The sequence below is a fragment of the Cryptomeria japonica genome, chromosome 2 (assembly GCF_030272615.1).
Source record: "Cryptomeria japonica chromosome 2, Sugi_1.0, whole genome shotgun sequence".
Classification (NCBI taxonomy): domain Eukaryota; kingdom Viridiplantae; phylum Streptophyta; class Pinopsida; order Cupressales; family Cupressaceae; genus Cryptomeria; species Cryptomeria japonica.
The window spans coordinates 342,691,891-342,714,549 of NC_081406.1; the positions used below are offsets into that span (position 1 = coordinate 342,691,891).

The 22,659-nt window shown below is 37.2% G+C and overlaps 1 protein-coding gene across 1 annotated transcript in view; it reads left to right on the forward strand.

Annotated features, from left to right (window-relative positions):
• LOC131065226 (brefeldin A-inhibited guanine nucleotide-exchange protein 5) overlaps positions 1–22,659 on the forward strand; it is a 133,306-nt gene that overhangs the window by 54,445 nt on the left and 56,202 nt on the right. Inside the window, exons 16-30 of the mRNA XM_057999679.2 lie at positions 2,082–2,178; positions 2,358–2,456; positions 2,598–2,807; positions 3,015–3,125; positions 3,212–3,396; positions 3,549–4,175; positions 4,559–4,976; positions 5,115–5,354; positions 5,503–5,626; positions 5,785–5,933; positions 10,375–10,737; positions 10,993–11,159; positions 11,303–11,383; positions 11,520–11,800; positions 11,975–12,147. Of these exons, the coding sequence (XP_057855662.2) occupies positions 2,082–2,178; positions 2,358–2,456; positions 2,598–2,807; positions 3,015–3,125; positions 3,212–3,396; positions 3,549–4,175; positions 4,559–4,976; positions 5,115–5,354; positions 5,503–5,626; positions 5,785–5,933; positions 10,375–10,737; positions 10,993–11,159; positions 11,303–11,383; positions 11,520–11,800; positions 11,975–12,147 (3,325 nt within the window). The remainder of the gene's footprint in view (positions 1–2,081; positions 2,179–2,357; positions 2,457–2,597; positions 2,808–3,014; positions 3,126–3,211; positions 3,397–3,548; positions 4,176–4,558; positions 4,977–5,114; positions 5,355–5,502; positions 5,627–5,784; positions 5,934–10,374; positions 10,738–10,992; positions 11,160–11,302; positions 11,384–11,519; positions 11,801–11,974; positions 12,148–22,659) is intronic.

The following is a 22,659-nucleotide window of genomic DNA, read 5'->3' on the forward strand; positions in this document are numbered from 1 at the left end:
AAAGATAATATAAATTTTTAATTTATTAAAAGTTTGAACTTCTGATTAGAGCCTAGCATCTCACATCTTTCTTGAAGCTTTCAGGTTGATCTTTGGTTTTTGTCTTTGCAACTTTATAGCTTGAGCACATGCATATTTTGCCTTTGCTCAGTGTCATCTCTTCTTTTTGGGACTAACATTTCTCTTGATTTCTTGATAGTTTTGCAGTAAAGAGGGAATGTTATGCAATACCATCCTCATTTCTTAAGCTCTTAATTCAAGTTCAAGGGGGCATGTAAGTGTTAGGTGGTAACCTATACTGGGTGCCTTGAATTCTTTAGTGGTTGATTGGTGGCCTTATTGGGTGCATGTACTTGCTGAGTGCTCGGTGAGTCTGACGATTTGACTCACTGTGCCAGCAATGGGTAAAAAATCTGTGGATTAAACACTTTTTTTGGTTTGCTTTATAAGCTTTGGTTTTTGCCTTTTAAAAAATTATAAAAAATGGTGTGCTGTCCGCAAACCCCCACCAAACTCTTTTGATACATTTTGTAGTGCTATTTGCTTAATCTGTAAACTATGGTATAATGTGTGCTGAATGACATAGTACATCAACACATTTGTTTATTTTGGTGTTATCCTTTGTCTCTCTCTCTCTCTCCTCCCTTCATGTGTGGCTTTCACTTCTTTAATTTCTGGGCAATGTATCGCTTTCCTTTGCTCTATGTTCTTTATTAGTGCAACATGCAATTTTAACACACGATGAACTCAATTTGATACAAGTGTTCATTTTTTGTTATATATCATCTCTTTCCAAATACTGGCCATTGGAAGCGTAGGATACTACTGAGAAGATATTTGTAGTCCTTGTTAGAGCCTTCCAACTGTCTACAAAGAATACAATAACATATTTGAATTAAATTGTTGCATCTCAATATTATTTCTCAGATTGTAACTTTTAATACAGAATGGTAGTTTTGACTGAAGCCTGCCCAGGTGTTACTAACAAACCTGAATATGGTATGTATATTTGTCAAAAGTCAAGCTGATCATATTTTTCAAGTGCAAATGTTTCATCCAATATCATGGATGATTTGATTTTTCCATAGAGTTATTTCATATTCTTGAAGCTGAAGGTTAATTCTCACGTCAATGACATAATGAACATGCTAATTTAGAAAATATTTGAATTTTGTATAAATGCATGAATTAGTATTTTCTACATCAATTTAATTGAAGATCAGAATTGTGCATGGAGTTAGTCTATAGTATTGAAACTAAAAGTATATTCCCATAGCAATGCAAGTTGCAGTATTGAATTGGCCAATTCAAGTTAGATTTTGGTTTCCTAAGTATTCCTTCAGCATCTGTTTTCTGTCATTTTAACTTTGAAATGAAGCTGAGAATTATGTACCAAATAGTTTTGAATTAGTTCTTAAGGGTCAAGATAATCTGCCGTTTTCTTTGGTTTTATGTGCAATTTTTTTGACACACCTTTTCCCATTTCTCTCTTTTTGTTTCATATGTATTTTAGTTGACACTAATTTTGTATATGGCTTTTTGACAGCTTACCATCTGACAGCTTAGTTCCTCCCACAAATCAGACCATTTGCTTTCCTTATCCTTAAAATCAGTCATCTGAGCGCCTCTTCCCTTTTGCCCTGGCCTTTTCTGACGCGTTTATAGGATTTGATTTTCTTTGATTGGTCTGTCATTAAGGTCTATTCACTATGACTCTAGGCTTAAATTTAACACATTTGAAATTATCGTGCTTACGCCTCTGGCATTCCTGGTGCAGTGGAAAATGCTAATGATGTCTTAAACTGTTTTCTATGTTTGTTCATTTATTCATATGAACATATTTTGTGTTTTCTATTTTGATATCTTGTGGGTACATTAAGTGCAGATTCAATAGGTACACCTAGTTATTTGTTTCATTATTCGTAGTGATTGGAATCAGTATTTTCTCATTCTGTAATGAGGAATTGAACAATCATGAGGACTATCTGTCAAAATTGATTCATTTTTTACATATGAATTCAGTAGACATTTTCGTTTTGGAATTAAAATTACTTTCTCATCTGAATCTTCTTATTCTGTAGGATGCTTGATAAAGTCTGTAAGGAGTCACAGATGCTGGCAGATATATTTGTTAACTATGATTGTGATTTAGGGGCAATCAACCTGTTTGAGCGTATGGTAAGCATACGTCACCTGTTTGAGAAGTTTGGTTAAGGCAGATTTATATCTTTTGATTACTGTAATAGTTGTTTAATACACAATCTCACATTTTTAATTTAGATGATGTCAAATTTGAAATGTCCACCTTTTAACTCTCATATGGATAAAATACTGATTATATTTAAATGGTGTTGGAGGTAAACGCTCTTTCAAGGATTGCACAGGGTACATTGAATGCAGATCCCAGATCCATAACTCTTGCACAGGACTCGTCAATAAAATCTTCATCACTACAGGTATTCTTTTTGGACGATTCAATTGTAGATATTACTGAGAGGATATTCTGAAGATAAAGTTTTCTCACATTCTGTCAAATTTTCTTGTCATTTTTGAATTTGTAAACTTCCCATTTTTAACTGTTTTGTATTGTTGGGCAGTGTTTGGTGAATGTGCTAAAATCACTAGTTGAATGGGCAAATGCTCATCAAGTGCCAAAGGAGCATGCAATAGATGGCTCACTTTCTGAAAAGGAGACAAGTTCAGGGTCAAGTGGTCCAAATGATGAGTTTAGGAGCCGAGAGGATATACCTAGTCAGTTTGAAAAGGCCAAGGCTCACAAATCAACAATGGAGACTGCCATTGCAGAGGTGATTACGTATTTTTATTTAGGAGACTAATTCTAAATCAAAACTCTGGTGCACCTTTGCAAAACTATATGTTAAAATTATTGTTTTAATAAAATGAAAAAAATGATATACATTATTCTTGATATGAATGCATTATACTTTTTGTAGTAGATTTTAATTATTCACCAAGAAATCTATTTTGATTCAAATATTTTAATCTTTATTCAGTTCAATCGGAATGCTGAAAAAGGTGTTCACTATCTAGTATCTAATATGCTGGTTGAGAACACACCTTCCTCTATTGCGCATTTTCTACGGACAACACCTGGCCTGGATAAGGTTTGTGCTAATTACTTTTATAATATGTGTTAAACATGCATTTTATATATTTTCAGACATATTGAACTTCTTATTGTATGTTATAGGGAATGGTTGGTGATTATTTGGGCCAGCATGAGGAATTCCCACTTGCTGTTATGCATGCATATGTAGATTCAATGAACTTTGGTAGCATGAAATTTGATAGGGCAATACGTGAGTTTCTTAAAGGGTTTCGCTTGCCTGGAGAAGCTCAAAAAATTGATCGCATTATGGAAAAATTTGCTGAGCGGTAAATGTCACTGATCTCATGCTCACAAAAAGTTCTTTCTTTTGTGGCCATTTTATCATCTCAGCATTTTGGTTAAGTTCTTTTACTATCACAGACTAGCAGATTATACATTACCTTACTAATGAATGACATTGGTGGTTTACTGTGGACAGGTATTGTCGTGATAATCCAGGACTCTTCAAGAATGCTGATACAGCTTATGTGCTTGCATATGCGGTTATAATGCTAAATACAGATGCACATAATCCAATGGTTAGGTCAAAAATGTCAAAAGCAGATTTTGTCAGGATGAACTCAACGACTGATGCAGAGGAATGTGCTCCCAAGGAGCTTTTGGAAGAGATTTATGATTCTATACTGAAAGAGGAGATAAAGTTGAAGAATGATAATGTTGATTCAGGTAAAAGTACTAGGCAAAAGACAGACACTGAAGAGAGAGGCCGAATTGTTAACATACTGAATTTGGCCATGCCAAGAAGAAAGGGAACAGATGACACAAAAAAAGAAAGTGAGGAAATTGTTAAGCGCACACAAGCATTTTTTAAGGAGGGTGGAACAAAGAGGGGTGTATTTTACACTGCTCATCAAATGGAACTTGTGAAACCTATGCTTGAGGCTGTAGGATGGCCCTTACTTGCAGCATTTTCTGTCACAATGGAGGATAGTGATAACAAACCTAGAGTCCTGCTTTGTATGGAGGGCTTTAGACTTGGTATCCATCTTACAAGGGTTCTTGGAATGGATACAATGCGATATGCCTTCTTGACATCCTTAGTAAGGTTAGAACAGAGAAGACTACCTTGCATATCCATTTCTTTCTCCTACTGTCATCTTCCGAATGTATAAAGGAATTAAAATTACTTACGTATGCACTTATAATTCTCCGAATAGGGGTCTCAAAGGAGTCTTGAAATGTTGGAATCTAAAAGCTTAACACAGTTGTATCCAGATAGATGATATTACGTTTAGAAATTCAAATCTTTAACTATGTATGCACTTTCTGTAAACATTTTTGATCTGGTAGCTTTGCTTGTTGCATCAATATTTGGGCTTTATTTTGGGTTTAAGTTTAGGAATCAAACAAATATGATTAAAACATTACAATATGATGCCTTGAGACATGGGTATAATTGATGTTTATCATATGCTATTGTTATTTCAGATTTACATTTCTGCATGCACCAAAGGAGATGAGGAGCAAAAATGTGGAGGCTTTACGGATGCTGTTGACCTTGTGTGACACTGAGACATATGCCTTGCAGGACACTTGGAATGCTGTTTTAGAATGTGTATCTAGGCTGGAGTATATCACATCCACACCTTCTATGGCTGCAACAGTTATGCATGGTTCAAATCAGATATCCAGGGATGCTTTGCTTCAGTCATTGAGAGATCTCACTGGCAAACCAACCGAACAGGTGTTTGTGAATAGTGTAAAGTTACCAAGCGATTCAATTGTAGAATTCTTCACAGCCTTATGTGGTGTCTCTGCAGAGGAATTAAAACAAACACCTGCACGAGTTTTTAGTCTGCAGAAACTTGTTGAAATAAGCTACTACAACATGGCTCGGATACGCATGGTGAGACTTTTGAGTATTTTGTATTTCAGTAAGAAGACTTCAAAATGTCTTTTTCTATGATATTGAGGTTTTCCTAGCCACCTAAATCTTTTGTCCTTACAATATTGGTACAAATCTCCTCTTTTTTCTTGGTCTCAGGTTTGGGCAAGAATATGGTCTGTACTCTCATATCACTTTATCTCGGCGGGAAGTCACCATGATGAGAAGATTTCCATGTATGCAATCGACTCACTAAGGCAGCTTGGAATAAAATATTTGGAAAGGGAAGAACTTGCTAAGTTTACCTTCCAGAATGATATCTTGAAACCTTTTGTTATTCTCATGCGCAACAACAGAAGTGCAACAATTCGTACACTCATTGTAGATTGTATTGTTCAGGTTAGTGTATGTACAATGTTCATTGACCTAGAACATGTCAATGATTTGTTTACATGCAAGATAAATTTAGATGTATCACCTGAAGTATTAATCCATCCCCCGTCTTAGTTTTTTGATAGCTGTTAACTGAAAAGTTGTTTTGAATCAGATGATCAAATCCAAGGTTGGAAGCATTAAATCTGGCTGGAGGAGTGTCTTTATGATATTTACAGCAGCTGCTGATGATGAATCAGAATCGATTGCAGAAAGTGCCTTTGAGAATGTGGAGCAAGGCATGATAAAACTAATGTTCTTTTGTGCTATAGAATCTTGTTATACTTTTCTGATCGATTGGATCAATATATAATTTTCAAGTCCTTTGTGTTATTCCCTTCTAGATTTCTTTTTTTTATATTACACGACAGAGGGCACTAATATGCTGTTGTTGCAGTGGTCCTTGAACACTTTGATCAGGTTGTTGGGGATTGCTTCATGGACTGTGTAAACTGCCTTATTGCATTTGCTAATAATAAAAACTGCCCACGCATCAGTTTGAAGGCCATTGCTCTGCTTCGTATATGTGAAGATCGGCTTGCAGAGGTATGCAAAATATCTTGTTCTTTTCTTTATGTTAAATTTGATGGTAATGAGGATCCATAATTATGCTAATGAATGTAACCTAGCATAGCTTTGATAAGCTTTAAGATTTATTTTATTTATGTTTGAGTATTTCAGTGAACCACGGGGACGCGTCCCCCCCCTTTTTGGGCGCGTCCCCCCGTCAGAGACGTCTCGGGGACGCGGGGACGGGGACGCGACGTCCCCCGCCGTCCCGCCACCGCCACCCAAACGCCGCCGGGACGTGGAGACGTCCCCGCGTCTCCGCGTCTCCCAGGGAGACGTGGAGACGTCTGGGCGTCTCCGTGGGAGACGCCTGGGCGTCTCCCCGTCCCTCAAGAGACGTCCAGGCGTCTCTCGAGGGACGGGGAGACGCCCAGGCGTCTCCCGCGTTCCCACGCGAAAAAAGACAGTTTTGTTTATTTTTTTAAGTTTTTTTATAACATGTGCTTTTTGGGGGGGGTTAAGGGGTAACCCTAATTGGACGTGGGCCCCACCCTACCCCCCAAAACAACACAAAAGCATGTTTATTTTGGATTTCACTCTCATTTTGCAAAACTGATTTTTTTTCCAGCAGCTTGAAGAGGAGGAAATACTTGAAGAAGATTGATTGAACACTCCTTTGCATATGGCTGCCTTTGCCTTGAATCCTAAGTGGTACAAGGCTAGACCGGGTAGAATGACACCGATTGAGGATGATGAGGTGAAGGCGGGTTTCTTTAGGTGCATAGAGAAGATGTTTGATTCCAGAGATGCCGGCACAATGCGCACTGAGTGGGGAAGATTTGCCACTCTTAGAGGTTATTCAGATGCGGCAAAGATGGATATAGACACTATGGCACAGGAGGACCCACTTTTGTGGTGGACTTGTCATGGCCCGAAATCTTTGACCACCACTCTAGCCATCCGTCTGCTATCCCAGGTTTCCAGTTCTTCAGCTGCTGAGAGGAACTGGTCTACATATAGCTTCATCCACTCTCTTAAGAGGAACAGACTTACCTCTAAGAGAGTAGAGAAGCTTGTGGTTGTACACAGTGCTTTGCGTCTCATTGACCGCAAGACACTTATGTACAAGGAGAGTCCAGCGGCACGATGGGATGTAGAGCCAGAGGAGCCTTCACAGATTGATGAGGATGATCCTACCACTTCAGATGCAGGGCTAGTTGGTGTGAGCTTGAGGGACCTTGATCCTCAGGAGTCCAGCAGTTCCAGTGAGGAGGAGTTCGCAGATGATTAGAGGCCTCCATTAGCTACAGTTTGAGTTTTCAGTTTCACTTTTCAGTTTTGTCATTTTGTATTTGACTCGTCTCTTTTGTAATGCTATTGCTACACGTATTTGTATTTGGCTACTCATTGTAATGATGAATCATGTAATCATCTTTATTATTATAGACTTTGCAATGGCATCAGATATTCATATTTTTCGTTTTCCTTTTTCAATATTCATATGATAGAAATGAGAAATCTCCAATTTGACAATTTCATTTGTCAAATTTTATTTACTTTTAGCAATTAGTTACGTATCACTAATCTAAGTAATCTTGGTATTTCCTATAGTTTCATTTGAAATCTAATTCTTATACTGTTATACTGTTATACATCTTTTCAAAACTAGTTTTTCAAGTACTATATGTATATATATGAGCACCACCACCCCGCCACCCCCCCCGCCGCCGTCCCCCCCGCCGTCCCCAAATTTAGGCCCTTGGTCCCCCCGTCCCGGAAACGCGTCCCCCTCGTCCCCCCGTCCCCCTGTCCCCAACGCCCGTGGAACACTGGAGTATTTGTATCTCACTAATGGTACCTTAGGGTTAAGAGACCCTAGACTTGGAAGAATTCTTCTTGAGATGTCAATTTTATTTGGTGTTAACTTACCAAGCTGAGAAAAAAGATATGACACATGAATTTCAAAATCAAATGTAAGCATGTGTTTTCTGCTTAAAAGGAAATTTCCTTACTCCAAGCATATTGCAACTGTGAGAAAGTTAAGAGACTTTTATCACTTACCCATAACACTCTTTGTTCTATATTGTTCTGCTTCTGTTTAATTCAACTATGAAAATGCATCATAGAGTGCTCATAAAGACAAATTTTAAATGCAAAGAAATATCTCCTCTTTTTGATCTTGAGTATTACAATTTATAGTGAAGAGAATGCTCTTTCATTTGTGTGTTATGTCTCTTTCATTTGTGTGTTATGTTCTGAGATAAGCATTATTGCCATGGCGGGAAGAAAATGAGTATAATGCATCTTGCCAAGCTTTTCCACTTATCAATCAGCTGCTAGATCTGCCATTGCACTTCCTGTCCTGATATGTTGCTACAAGATTTCAAAATTCTCTATTTCTGTATGATATTTATTTTCAGTCATTGCCTGACACCATTTTGACTGCTTCCTCAATTAGCATTGAGTCCCCATCCATCTGAAGCTTTTGCCATTCATTTTCCTCAGGTATTCTTGTTTCTTTTATGACAGTTATTGCATTTACTTTATTATTTGCACTCAATCCTAGGTGGACTGAAAACATTAACAGAATTTGTCCGCCATCATTACCATGAGTCTTAGTGGTCCACAAGGATGTGTCCCCAAGGACCAACTCTATGTTAGAGATGTTTCAGGGTCAAGGGGATGGAGGTGGTACTTCTTGTCCTTGCCTTCTTTTTTTGCATCATTTTGTTCATCCTCTTCATTTACTGATTTTTTGGGAACTCTATTGTATTTGGTACCATAGTTCGAAGACACTATGAATACTCTGCAAGACTCGCCAAACTCTTGAGTCTCTGAGCTGGCCAAGCCAAGTCGACCAAACTCTCACGCTGAGTTTGGCTGAGTTTTGGAGAGTACTTGGCCAAGACCTGCTCCAAGACTCCCGAGCCCTGAGATCAGACTCTTTTTGTGCTTGAACATGACAGACATTGGTTTTAAACTTCAATTTTTTAATTTTGCAAATGCCATAGCCATTTGGTTTCCTTTTTCCTTTTAATTTTTTTTTTTGTAGTTGGTTCTATATATAACACATTTAATCATTGGAAAATAATTTTTTCATTGATTGGTGCAATATGTTGGAAAACCAGATTGCTTATATTATTTAAATTATAAATGAGAAAATTAAAAAAAATGCCCGTTTTGTAATTTTAGTTTTTTATTTTAAAATAGCTGTTTTTTGGTTTTTATGCCTTTGCATTATGTTAAAAAAATGTTTTGTTTTTTACCCTTGCCAGGAGAGATTATTTTTCCTTGCAATTGGGCTTGAAAACAGTTTAAAAGGGCTAAAACTGTTGCTGTTTTGTTTGTGGCACTTGTCATAAATGCTGGTTTTTTAATTTTGTTTTTGCAATTTAATTAAAAAAGGGTGCTTTGAATTGGCTGAATACATTGCCATATTTTATTTTTACATTTTTTTTGTCAGTGCTAACATGAGTGACAATGATGAATTCTGACATTAGTGGAAGGAATGGGTAGTGCAAATGTAGTGGTTGGAAGAGAAAGATAAGGAGCCATACAAAATGAGAATTCAGTTGCAAGTGCTTTGAGTATTGATTGCCCACTTAAAATGTTGGCCCAATGGGCTGACAGGCCATTTAACAAGAACACTCTTTTGCCATCACCAGCATGAGGGAGATGACATTGAAAGTGCAATATTTGCTTCCTTGAGTGAATGTAATGGGCAGCATTACTGTGCTGAATGTACATTTTCAATTTATGCTTGGCAAGGGGTTTGTACTAAACCCACACTTGCGTAGAAATTTTTTATTAGAATGTTTCATATAGATTTCTCATTCTGTTTGTCGCTGTGACTTATAGGAATGTATCTAGTTCTACACGTACAGTTTCATTTGTTGAGGTGTTTGGAGAGGGGCCTAGGGGAAAAGTGAGGTAGTGGTCTAAATGTCCAATCCAAGGATAGACATGTTCAATGCATAGGCTCATGAGAACATAGATGATGCCATTAGCAATTTCTTCTTTGTCAATGTCATTTCTATTCAGGTTGCTCACTCTCCTTATTTTAAAGAGGCCATGGCTATGGTAGCCAAATTAGGTACATCTTATGGATATCTTGTGGATATCGAATTGGTGACCATCAGATTTTACAAAAATATTCCAAGGTGAATTTGTTAATGGAGATTACCCTTATAGCTACAATTGTTCAAATATTTTCTGTGCTTTCTTTTATCAAAAGGCACATTCTCTTATGTTTCTGTGTTCTGGTACCTTTTTTGATTCCCATAGCGCATGAAGTATAAAAGTAGAAGCACAGTTGATGTATAACCATATCTTGTTAGATTTCATGAAGTTAAATATGAGTAGTATTGGAGTACTTGTTTACATACAGTGAGGGTTTCTCTCTTGCCGAGGACATTTTGTATTTCACTTCCATATCTGAGCTGAAAGCATTGATGTATCTTTTCTTATGTGCTTGCAGGGCCTTATTCCAGGTGGGGCTATGAAGCCTGTTGAAGTTATAGGGGTTGATGGTGACTTCGACGTAACAGAACATTACTGGTTTCCAATGCTAGCGGGTTTGTCAGATTTAACTTCTGATCCTCGGACTGAAGTAAGAAACTGTGCACTTGAGGTGCTATTTGACTTGCTAAAGGAGAGAGGTCACAAGTTTTCGTCATCATTTTGGGAGAATGTGTTTCATCGTGTGTTGTTCCCCATATTTGATCAAGTAAGGCATGCAGGAAAGGATGGCAATATGTCTGCTTCAGGGGATCATTGGCTTCGTGACACATGCATTCATTCCCTTCAATTGCTTTGTGATCTCTTCAGTAACTTTTATAAGGTGGCTGATAGAGTACTTGCCTGTTTTATTAATTGTTGTCATTAATTTAATGTTTTGGAGAAACTCTTTTTTGATCAACAGGTTCACTGCCCTTTTTTGTTTTTCATGAATGCAATTTCTCTCTCTTAGAGTTTACAAGGATAAAAGATGTTAGTCTTGAAAAAAATGCTCTATTCATTTGTATGAAATAAAGCAAGCAGGACTGGGTAAAAATTTCTTCTACCATACCCTTACTGTTGCCTTTTTCATTTACAGGAAGTTTCATTTCTTCTACCTTCTCTACTGGGACTGTTGTTAGATTGTGCTAAAAAACCAGACCAAGCAGTGGCTTCTATCTCGTGTGGTGCTTTGGTACATTTAATAGAGGTTGGAGGTCACCAGTTCAATGATAAGGACTGGAACACGTTACTCTCAAGTATTCGGTATGTATATACATCTTTTTGTAATAAGCATTTATGTTTCAGATTTTCTGAAGAGAATTTTGTATTCGTGCCATGTTTAACATTTCAATTAATAATGCTAATACTTTGAACCTTACGGTCAACTGTTGAATCACAATGGCCAGCGATGCATCTTATACAACACAGCCCCTTGAACTACTGAACACACAAGGCTTTGAGTACATGAAGAAAAATATGAGTATTCGGTATGTGTTTATATTTTTTTCTCATATGTATTTATACTTACAGTTCCTGAAGTGCATCTTCTTTGTGCCGTATATGTCAATTTAATAAAAATAATATTTTGGACCTTATGGTCAACTGTTCTATTATGATGGTCAGTGATGCATCTTATACAACACAAGCCCTAGAACTACCAAATACACATGGTTTTGAGTACACAAGGCAAAATTCCAGTGTAGCAGGTAATGGAATTACAAGAGAAGATAGAACAAATGCCAATGGTGTAGGATTGGATGAAGAGACTCACAACAGTCGTGAGAATGGAAATTCACTTTTCAGTACACCTCAAAGCATACATAATGGTGATATTCAGAAGCATCAAGTTGGGGAAGTTTGGGAACGAGATGAACAAGTCAGATCAAACTTTGGGGATTCTGAAGGTTGTTCTGGAGCTTAAAAGTATCTAATTTCTGTTTTCAAGCTGTCTGCAGCGTCCTGTATATTTTAGCAACATCTTCAATCTTTTGCTGTTATGATATAGATACAGTTCCTTTTTTCTTTCATGAAGACTATGTTCTCTATTTTAATGTATGTGCATTTTGAATTTACTGTAGGCATACCATCGTCCTCAACAGATGTGAGTCAAGCAAGGGGAAATGTGTACAGGAACCAAACCCTTGGGCAAAAGATTATGGGAAACATGATGGATACACTGCTGCTTAAGAATCTTACTTTTAAATCAAAAGGACGTGCAGGAGATGTTTTAGTTCCAGCATCTCCCACTCAGGTTTGTGGTTTAATTGCTTGGGTGACACTTTTCTTGGGATGTAGAAAAGGAAGGGAAGTATATGGACAAATAATTATTATTCTTTGTTGAACAAAAAATACGATTACGTAATCTTACTAAGATTAATAAGTACAAATTGGCTGATCATGAAGCTATTTTTATGTGGCTTAAGTATTTCATAATGTATCATGAACCTGTGCATAGAATGCAAAATTTTGTTGATGTGATGAAGAGCTTGTGAGGGAAGCTACCCGAATCTCATAAGTTGCAAAGGGTTGATACTGATAAAAAACTCAAATGAAAGCTGTCTAATAGAGAAATGGACAGCTGTATTATAATCAGTGTTACAACTTACAAGACTCGGACTCACCTTGGACTCGGCAAGCTGATTTTTGACTTGGACTCGGACTTGGTACCTGGAGTCAGCAAAGACTCGGCAAATTGAAAAAACCCTGAAATATAGAGTTTTTTAAGGATTCAAATCTTTAGCTTCAGGAATGCGGACTACTTGGGATGCTCTTGCAATATCTAAGGACAATCGAGGGTGATATAACTGGATTCGTTAGTGTCTATCTAAGAAGGAATGAGTCAAACAAGTGAGGGCTAGCAGTGGAACTGAACAAATGGCATCTTTGAATGGCTGAAATGCTTTTGTTGTTGATTCACTCCACCAGAAATGCTTCTTAATTGATAATTGATGAAGTTGGATAAATATTTTGCAAAAACTGTATGAAACTTTTAAAATCTGTATTATTGTATGTACACCATTGTGGTCAATAACAAAACCTAAATATTGGATGAGCTTGTGCAAGGAATGAATTTTGGTTTTGGCCTGCAATTTATGCTGCTGTGGAAGATTAACAATAATATGCAGTTGTTGGACATAACTGCCCTAGCTGCTATTAGGGAGTAGTATATTGTCCAGATTTACTACTTTGAATTTGCCCCATATGCATGTGAAATGTAGCATTGATTATTCTCATGAATGGTGTTGGAGAACCATTTGGGGATGTGGTAGGATATATCTTACCATCTTTAAGAAGTATTTGCAATTGCTTCCCACAATATGCACCTGATAATTTGGATGAAAAAGACTTGTGTTGGACTTGCTTAATATTCTTGAATGATCAGGATAAGCTGCAGAGTTGCCATGTGATGGGATTCTCATATCTTTCTAGCCTGATGAGCTTTGCATTCCTTATTGTGAATGATTAGGTTTCTCTTGATAATCACTTTGCCTGTTTTGTTTACCACTAGATGGAGGATGATGGCTTGAACTGTTGTCGTTAGTAGCCCATTTGGTATATTGGGTAATGGCATGGCTAGCTTGTGTTGTAAATAACACTTCACTTGATTATTTTTTAGTTCTTAGATTTTCCAATTATAATATAGCTGTTCTAAGTGGGATAGTGTGATTGCCATAGCCTGGTTATGCTGCATATAGGATGTAGTGGTTAGATGTTGGGTTATCATCTTGTGACTCCTGCTATTATTGCAAAATTTTTGGAGAGGTCTTGTTGGTGTACGTTTTATCATCTACCAAACATTAGAATAAGATACCCAAAGGTATTCTGCCCTCTCTTGAAAAATCATTGCTGATTCCAAGGTCTATATGTGCGAACAAGCGACTTTAGTGGGATAGCTACTTGGGTAGTGTATGCTGAAAATCTCAAGGGGGACTTATGTTTATGAATGTCTTTTAAGCTTATGGACTTAGATGGATTTATCAATTTTAGGTTCTTTCTCTTTTTTTTTTGATTTTCCGGGATTTAGACTTTCAAAAAGGAAAAAGGGAGATAGGGTTAAGAAGGCGGATCTAAACCTATGAACTCTGGAGACGGTATTAACTAGGTGTTCTCGGGAAACCACACTTTGCTTCGCCACACTAAGGACAACTACACAAAGCGGGTGCAATCTTCAACGGGTTGTGCTTATGATCGAAATGTTGGCATACACAGGGGATAGGCTCAGACTAACTTTGCACAGTGAAATGGAAATCATCCATTCACCAAAAGTATGAGCAGAGATACACCGTCAATTAATACTTATCAAATCCTTCATTCAATTCTAACAACATGAAAGCAAATCTAAATTAACTAATAACTAATGTGTTGAGGAAATTCAAACCGTGCTAATCACTCAAACAACAGAGATTACAAAGCTTTAAGAGAAAGTGCACATGCAATATATTATTTGAAAAAATGACCTTCACACAACAATATATCAAAATTCTCACTATCCAAATGAGAGGAGGTAGCCTTATATAGTTTTTAGAAATCAATGAACGATCGAGACCAAACAATGATCAAGGGCCCAGATTGAAAGTTATAAACCCTAATTAGGGTTTCTCAAAACTCTATCAGTCAGAACAGACAAAAGAGTGACATGTGGCATAGCTACTATTGTCACTGAGGTGAGTGTCCAGTTTCCCTTTTTGTAGATTCAACGTATCTGGACACGATGAGCCGAACCTCTTCCATAGTGACACTTGGCAGGTTACTAATCTGGAAGTTGACGATGTCCACATCATCAGTGTTGATACATGATAGCCTCGGTAAGATAAATGATTGAATGAGAGATAAATGAAGTCTCTCATTCAATCATCTATCTCATCAATAGACTATGATAAGACTTCATTTATCATTCCTTTGTCTGATGATTATTATAATTACTCTTCTATATGTTATTGCATTTTCGGTTTTTCTTATACCAATAATGATGATCGTATGCATGATCATTCAAACTTATGTTGATATTCACATATACGATCTTGCTGTGATCGTATTCCTCGATTTGTATATATATAACCTTGCAAACAAATCCCGATTAATATCGGGTTCTCAACCAATGCTTAAATACCAATTAGCATCGGTTATAAATCGTAATACACAAACACCGATTAGTATCGGTTGTATTTATTAAATACATTCACACCGATTGGTATCGGTTAAATACGATTATGGTTTTGAAAAGGCACGATCAAGTAATATCTTGATCGGCCATGTCTAATAGACATGACCGGTCAAGGTATTACTTGATCTCCTTTGCTTGCATGTATATATACCGATCGGTGAATGTTGGAAGATCATCGAAATTTATTAATGCTCTCTCTCCATTTGCAACATACAATATAATAATCAGATTTATTATACAGTGAATTGACAATTACATGAAAAATATAATAACATTATATATCTTGCTCATTGAATAGAAAATTGAAAACATTTACAATCAGTACATGTGGTGAGGATGCCTTCCAACTCAAATGAGGAGAAAACTTGTGATCCTTGAGAGATCGCCCTTATCAATCATCCCCGAGTCTTTGAAAAAGTTCGACTGAATTCTGGCTCTCAGGTTCTCTACCTGCAGGTATTTTTCTAATGTAGTTTCATTACAACTGATATCAGAGCAGCAATTTGGGTAGATTCAGGGGTGCAGTCTATACTTGTTCCAAGTAGAGGTCAATATTCTGGGTAAATCTGTTATTTTTTTGCAATTTTGTTCTATTTGCTTTAGATTTATTGCTGTTTTAAAAGCATCTGACTTATCTATCTTGTCTTTTTGTGGGTCCAAATTGAAAACTTTTCATATAGCAAGAATTAAGGGTTTTCATCTACAGCAAGCAGGGTGGGGTAAAAAGAGCCTAGTTTTGTGTTTTAGGGAACTATGATAATAGAGCATTTTTTAGATCCATCGTGATGAGAACAGTGCAATGGGTAAGGACAACTGATCTAATTTTTGGGCCTTTTTTAAATTTGGGTTTTTTCTAGCACTCTTGGACATTGATCAGTCATTGTAATTATCAAAATGAGGAGATCCGAAAATTGACAGCGTTTCACATACTAAGAATTTAGGGTTTTTATCTACACTTGGCAGGGTGGGGTAAAAAAATCTTGGTTTTGTGTTTTTGGGAGCTATTGCAATATAGCAGTTTTTAGATCCATCTCAATGAGAACATCACAATGGTGTAAAGATGGCAGATCTTATTTTTGGACCAATTGTTAAATTTGGGTTTTACCCAAGGGCAATTATTAGTTGTTATAATCATCAAAATGAGGAGATCCCAGCAGTGCAAGTTGTTGAAAACCCTATTTTTGACGTCCAGTCCTAATGATGAGACCTAATTGGGGCAAGGAAAGTTCATGATATTAGGGATGACTCCTTCAAAGGAGGATATGGATTTAGAAATGGAGGTGGCCTAAATAGGGTTTTGATTGTTATGTCGACATTAGTCTTTTGGTGTAAGAACTTCCATATAAGATGAGAAATGTTGATCTCCCTGCAATGTAGTGCAACAAAGGCTTCTTACAATCACGGGTGGACTTATTATATTCATCTAGTAGCTAAATTGTGGATAAATGAATTCAGCTCTAAGACAACCAACTCTTCAATGCATGATGAATTAGTATTAGGATGAATTTTAACACTTCTTTTCAAATCTGCAAATATAACTTCAAAACCATCAAGCAAACAACACATGCAAGAACACAAAAATTACGTGGAAAAGCCCTGAGGGAAAAAACCACGGCAAAACATTGCTTTTATTAACTTCTTATGAACTGTAAGAACAACCCACATCAGACATTGATCTTACAAACTTGAGTTCCAACTCACTCGCAGCACCAACTCCCTTTGAGCACTGACTCAGTATGAGGCACCAACCTCCAATAAATTTTGCTTAAAAAATATTTCTGCACTTTGCTTAATCTTTATAAATCTGTCCTTGTTGCTCTGTTTATCACACACTATCTCTGATTTTCAGTCACAAAAACAACATTCACTTTTCAAAACTGCATTTCCCTTTTTATTATAATCTCACAAAAAGCTTTCCTTTTTTTCATTCATATCCTTAAAACTTTTCAAGAATAAAACCTACTAAAAATGGCGCTGCTGTTTGGATCCTCAAAAATATTTTGGGCGCCCAAATTTGATTATGAAACCTTATCAAATCTGCTTTTAAATCTGCATCAAGTCTTTCTTTTTAAGTCATATTAAATCTTTCTTTTTATGTCACATTAAATCTTTCCTTTTATGACATAAAACAGATTTGGTTTTAATCTATCATATCCTCAAACATTCTTTTCTTGTTTCCTTCTAAAAATGGCGGCCACCTTTATGTGATTTGCTTTCCTTTCTTGGCAGCTCATATCCTCAAACATTCTTTTCTTGTTTCCTTCTAAAAGTGGCAGCCATCTTTATGTGTTTTGCTTTCCTTTCTTGGCAGCTCATGTCCTCAAACATTCTTTTCTTGTTTCCTTCTAAAAGTGGCAGCCAGCTTTGTGATTTGCTTTCCTTTCTTGGCAGTTGTAAAAACTGATTTATGCATCAAGCTTTGACATCAATGACAATTATCTAACACAACATCCCTACATGATCTCTTCCACAACCAATTGGGTTGACACCCTCAAATAGAAGACAAATGAGCTAGAGGTTTGTGCATCAATCATGACAACAAATACAAAAGAGGACATAAGTGTGTAGAGAATAAGCTATTCTATGTTGAGGGAGTGCTAGATGTGGACAAGGAGGCTCTAAACTAAAGGATGAACAAGAAGTATCAATTTATAAACAATCATTTCTTGTCTTTCTTTATCAAGCATTATCATTTCACAAACCCTCAAGGTCAGGGGATTCCTAAGAAAGCAACATATGCCAATGTTGATTGATTTTGTGAGTACCAATAACTTCTTCAACAACAAATTAGCAACATGGATGAGCTACTCAAACTTTCAAGTTATGATGATTGATGGTACTACAATCATTTATTTGGTAAGTGCCACATCATTATGATAACTATATGTTTTGGGAGTCATGTTGCTCACTATTTAAAGGACAATTGAGATGAACTTCTAGGAGCTTTTCATGAAATGTCATTTAAATGGCAAAAAAAATGAATTTCGTAGGTTGGTAGCTAAGTTCCCACTAGATGACATAATTATTCAAGAAGGGATTTATGACATTTGTTGTTTTTCTGTGCTCATTTAACCACAGGCACTGATTTGCCCTCCCAGCCACAGACAATTCACAGTTGTCGCCCCCGAGCACTATATATTCAATCTACAATTGTATTCCATTGTTATATATATTTTTTGAATGAGATCACACATCTCATTATGTATATGTGAGAGATGTCTATACACCAAGGGTCGCCACTCTTCCAAGTGGCACCAATTATTACATTATTAATATAATATAATAACTATTGTTATATCATATAATATAATAATTATACATTATAATTATATTCACATAATAATATAATTATATTATCTCATAATAATAATATAAATATAATCACAACCTTTGTGATATCAATGTCGGCTTGTGGATTCCGACCACAACTACAATAAAATCAACACTCCCTCTTAGCTAGGGAGGAATCCTTCTTAATCTTTAATAAGTTACATCACTTCATTGTGATGATTTTCCACAATGGCTACATCCATATGTGGAAAGGAAAGATATCACCTCATTATGATATCAAGCATTATGGCTTATCCACGAATATCACCTCACGTGATATCCACCATAGATATCTTCTCATGTAAATATCCACCATTATGGCTTATCCATAGATATCCCCTCACATGATATCCACCATAATGGCATATCCATAGATATCACCTCACGAGATATCAACCATTATTGTGAGATCGTCACCTCACAATGATGGTAAGATGCGCAAGTGTTCATCATTGTGATATCGTCACCTCACAATGATATTCGCCATGGCTCATCCAGAGGGTAAACACACTAGTATAGGAAAAAAATCACCACAGACTCTCACGTGGTATTGTCATGGGGCCACACACATGACATCCACCATGAACCATATCAGAGGGTGGAGATAAGGGCTTTCACCTCAAGTCTCCCTCAAAGAGAAACTGCATTAACAAGAGTTTACACTTTAAACATCTTTCTCAAAGAGAAGAATACATAAGTATAAAATGTAAATATATATCAATGATGCTGAGACTCAATCTCATCCAGGGCTTCATTCTCTACCACTCCAAGCTTTGTCTCGAAAATGCACAAACTTCACTTTGGCAAGAGGCTTGGTGAGAATGTCAGCCATCTGATCATCGGAGCTAATGTACCTCAACTGAATAACATCCTTTTGTACCATATCTCTAATATGGTGATATATGATCTCCACATGCTTCGACCAGTAATGAAATACAAGGTTGGAGTCTTCATTACTCTTGGTGAATCCCAAGCACTCCAAGTATCCATCTATCCACGAATATCATGTCTTAGATGTCAGCATAAAGGCCTTTCAGCCTACATGTATGGGATTGTTGTGACGTTTTCACACATCGCCTCATTGCAAATGGAGACCCCCCTTCTTTTTAGGCCCTTTTGGTCTTTTGGCTTTGTTTTTTGGGTCTTTTCGCAACAGTCTCGTCAATCTCTCCACTTTGCAGGTGTTCGAGGGTCATTTGGATTTAGTCTGCTTTTCGTTTGAGCGAGTTTGGTGAAGTCTAGGGCTTGTTTTGTCCTTTTTAGGGTTTCTGCCTTTAGTCCTAGATTTTAGGGGTATCTGTTAGGGGTTTGGAAAAACTGAACATACAACTGGAATCAGGACCCTTTAAGGAACCTCCCAGTAAAATTTGAGCCCAAACGGAGCAACTTTCTATTTTTAGAAAGTCCCTATTTTTTAGGGATTTTTTCAGGTCCCAAAATGTCGTCATTTTGCCAAAAATCAAACTTACTATTTTTATTGATTTCTATTTTTAGTAAGTTTTTATTATAGTAAGTCATTCCTGCACCCTGTCTAGGGGTCTAACGCTGGCATTTTGAAGGTTACTATTTTTGGAAAGTCAGTATTGACAGGGTCAGTCAGATAAGGCAACAAGGATTAGATGTTCGCAAACATTTCTAATTCCGGAAAGTCAGACAATAGACAGAGAAAGCCATAAATTGATCAAGTGCTGGAAGCCTATGCCTAAAATGGAAAGCTCAAAAATTCACCAAGGTTCAGGAAGTCATTCCAAAATTGCAAAGGGGTCAAATTGTCCTAGGTTTGGAAAATCGAACTACAAATTTCATGAATCCTCCACAGAGTGAAAATTCCGCCCAAGGATGCAGTTGGGCGCCAAAATGGAAGAGGCAAGGATAAGTGGAAAATTCCATGAATCCATGGCAGAGTGAAAACGCCCAGGTATGCAGTTGGGCGCCAAACTGAGGAAGGCAAGGATAGATGAAAAAATTTCATGAATCCTCCACATAGTGAAAATTCCGCCCAAGGGAGTGATTGGGCGCCAAAATGGTATACCCATGGAAGATGTGAAAAATGAAAAAATTCTAAGGCACAGTAAATTCAATGCCCAAGCTAAAAAGTTGAAATTTTGCCTAAGGCATGGAATCCGAGGAGTCAAGGAGGAATAAAAAGCAAAATTCCACTCGGGCAAATTTTTGAATTTGCTATTTTCTACACTTCAAATTTTTGAATTTGAGTGTGGAAAATTTTATAGATTCGGAATCAGGGTGAAATTTTCCATCCTATGAACCTGACCCCTAAATTTTAGGAGGATCCCTAAAAAATAGGGATGTTGAAAAGAGACATGGACAATTCACAAAACAATGAATTCCTTCCTCAGGAGGAATTTCCGCCCTAGCCTTGTGGAGGGCGCCAGAATGAAGAGTGCATGGAGAAACAGGCAAATTGCAAGAGTCCTTGACCAAGGCATTTTAGCGCCCAAGTGAGAGAAGGAGCGCCAGATAGAGGGATGCAAGGAATCCATGGAATTGAAATAATTCCCCACCAAGTGTAAAATGCCGCCCAGGAACATAGGAGTGCGCTAAAATGATCTTCTCATGGACAGTGCACAAAGAGATGAATTCCTTCATCGGGGAAGAATTGCACCCAAGAGGAAGAAATTCCAGGAAAGGTAAAAAATTGACTTAGTGTTTGAAATTTCTTCCTTCAGGACATAGTTCTTGGAAATCATGAAAATTGGCTAAGGTATGAAGAATTTCCTTCCTCAGGGTAAGGAACAAATTTCTTTCCAAAGGAGAATTCCTCCACAACAAGAAATCACATCCAAGGATGAATTGAAGATAAAATTTCTAAGGCAAGGAAGGAATCAAGGATGAACTAAACAAAAAATTCCCCCCCCCCGGGGAAAAATTTGAAAAATCCATTCGCGGGCATCAAATCACATCCATATTTCAAAAGTTTTACAGATTTGGATTCGTAGGAGAATTCTCTTCCTCCTGAACTTGAAACCCTAATTTCTGCAAAATTCCTAAAAAATAGGAGATGTTGAAAAATCATTGAAAATCTTTTCTAGAGCAAGGCAAGTTCAAAAACTTCAAGAAAATACTTCTAGAGTCAGAGATTCTCCCTCTTGAAGTTTTTCTCTTTCCAGGGTTTTTTCCACCAAGTGGTAGCCGAGTCAACAGACGTTGAATTAATGAAGCATCTCTCTGCATGCAGCCATTAAATTCAGAAGATGATGGTGCATTTATGGCATTGCAGGCGATTTTTGCATGAGGGTACATTCATTGCATAGTGGGCACTTCTGGAATGTAATTAATTGTAATGGGATGGAATTAATTGTATATGGGCATGATGGGTTATTAATTGGAGATTCCCACCTTGTTGCATCTTGAGTGGAGAATCTTTAAGGCAAACCCTAATTAGGGTTTTGCATGTAATCATGGCTTGAGGCCTATATACAGGGGTGATCCTCTCATTTGTAAAGGAGGGAGCCTTGTATGAAATTGTTGCGATAAGTTTTGAGATAATAATAGTGAAACATTGTTCTCTGATGGTGTCCACTTAAGTTATTTTTTCAAAGCTTGCATGGTTCATACTTTTTGCATCTTGTTGATTGTAAGTTGCAGTGTAAAGTTAGCCTGAACCACCTAAATTTGTGCTAAGTTCGATTGTGGATGGTCGTTTGGATTGCGCCGTTTTTGGGTATTCAAATGTACTTTCTCGATCTGAAAATCCTCTAGCATCCCCAGAAGATTGCACCGGTTCTTGCGGAGTTGTAGTTGATCTTGGCGAAGTAGAGCTTGGTTTATTTGGAATTTGTCCACCAGACCACTATTCATTGTTATCATTGCCCTTAGGAATAGATTTAGATCCTTCTAAACCCTTTTCCTTTTACTTTCAGTTCATTTTAGTCCATTCGAAGTTGAAGCATTGCAAAATTGCCATATCTGATGATGGAGTTCCAGCCACAACAAAGAAGTGAAAGAATGATACAAACGTAAGGCCCCTTGGATTACTAGCAATCACATCAACCAACTGAGTCACGTCCGTAGCATAAAGGAACCTTGGAGTCGATTGTTTGAACTTCTTGCAATCTTAGCATGCAATCGCACTTTGATCAAGAGAGAGTGAAGTGACCGTTAGGCAACTTTATTCTGTGTTCGACGTAGTCATAAAAAACACGTCAACAGGGACTCCATCCCATGAATCATAGTCCTTTGACTGTTGATCATTAGAGAAACCATCTTGACATGGTCCACTCCCTCTAAACCAATATGACCAAGGTCTTT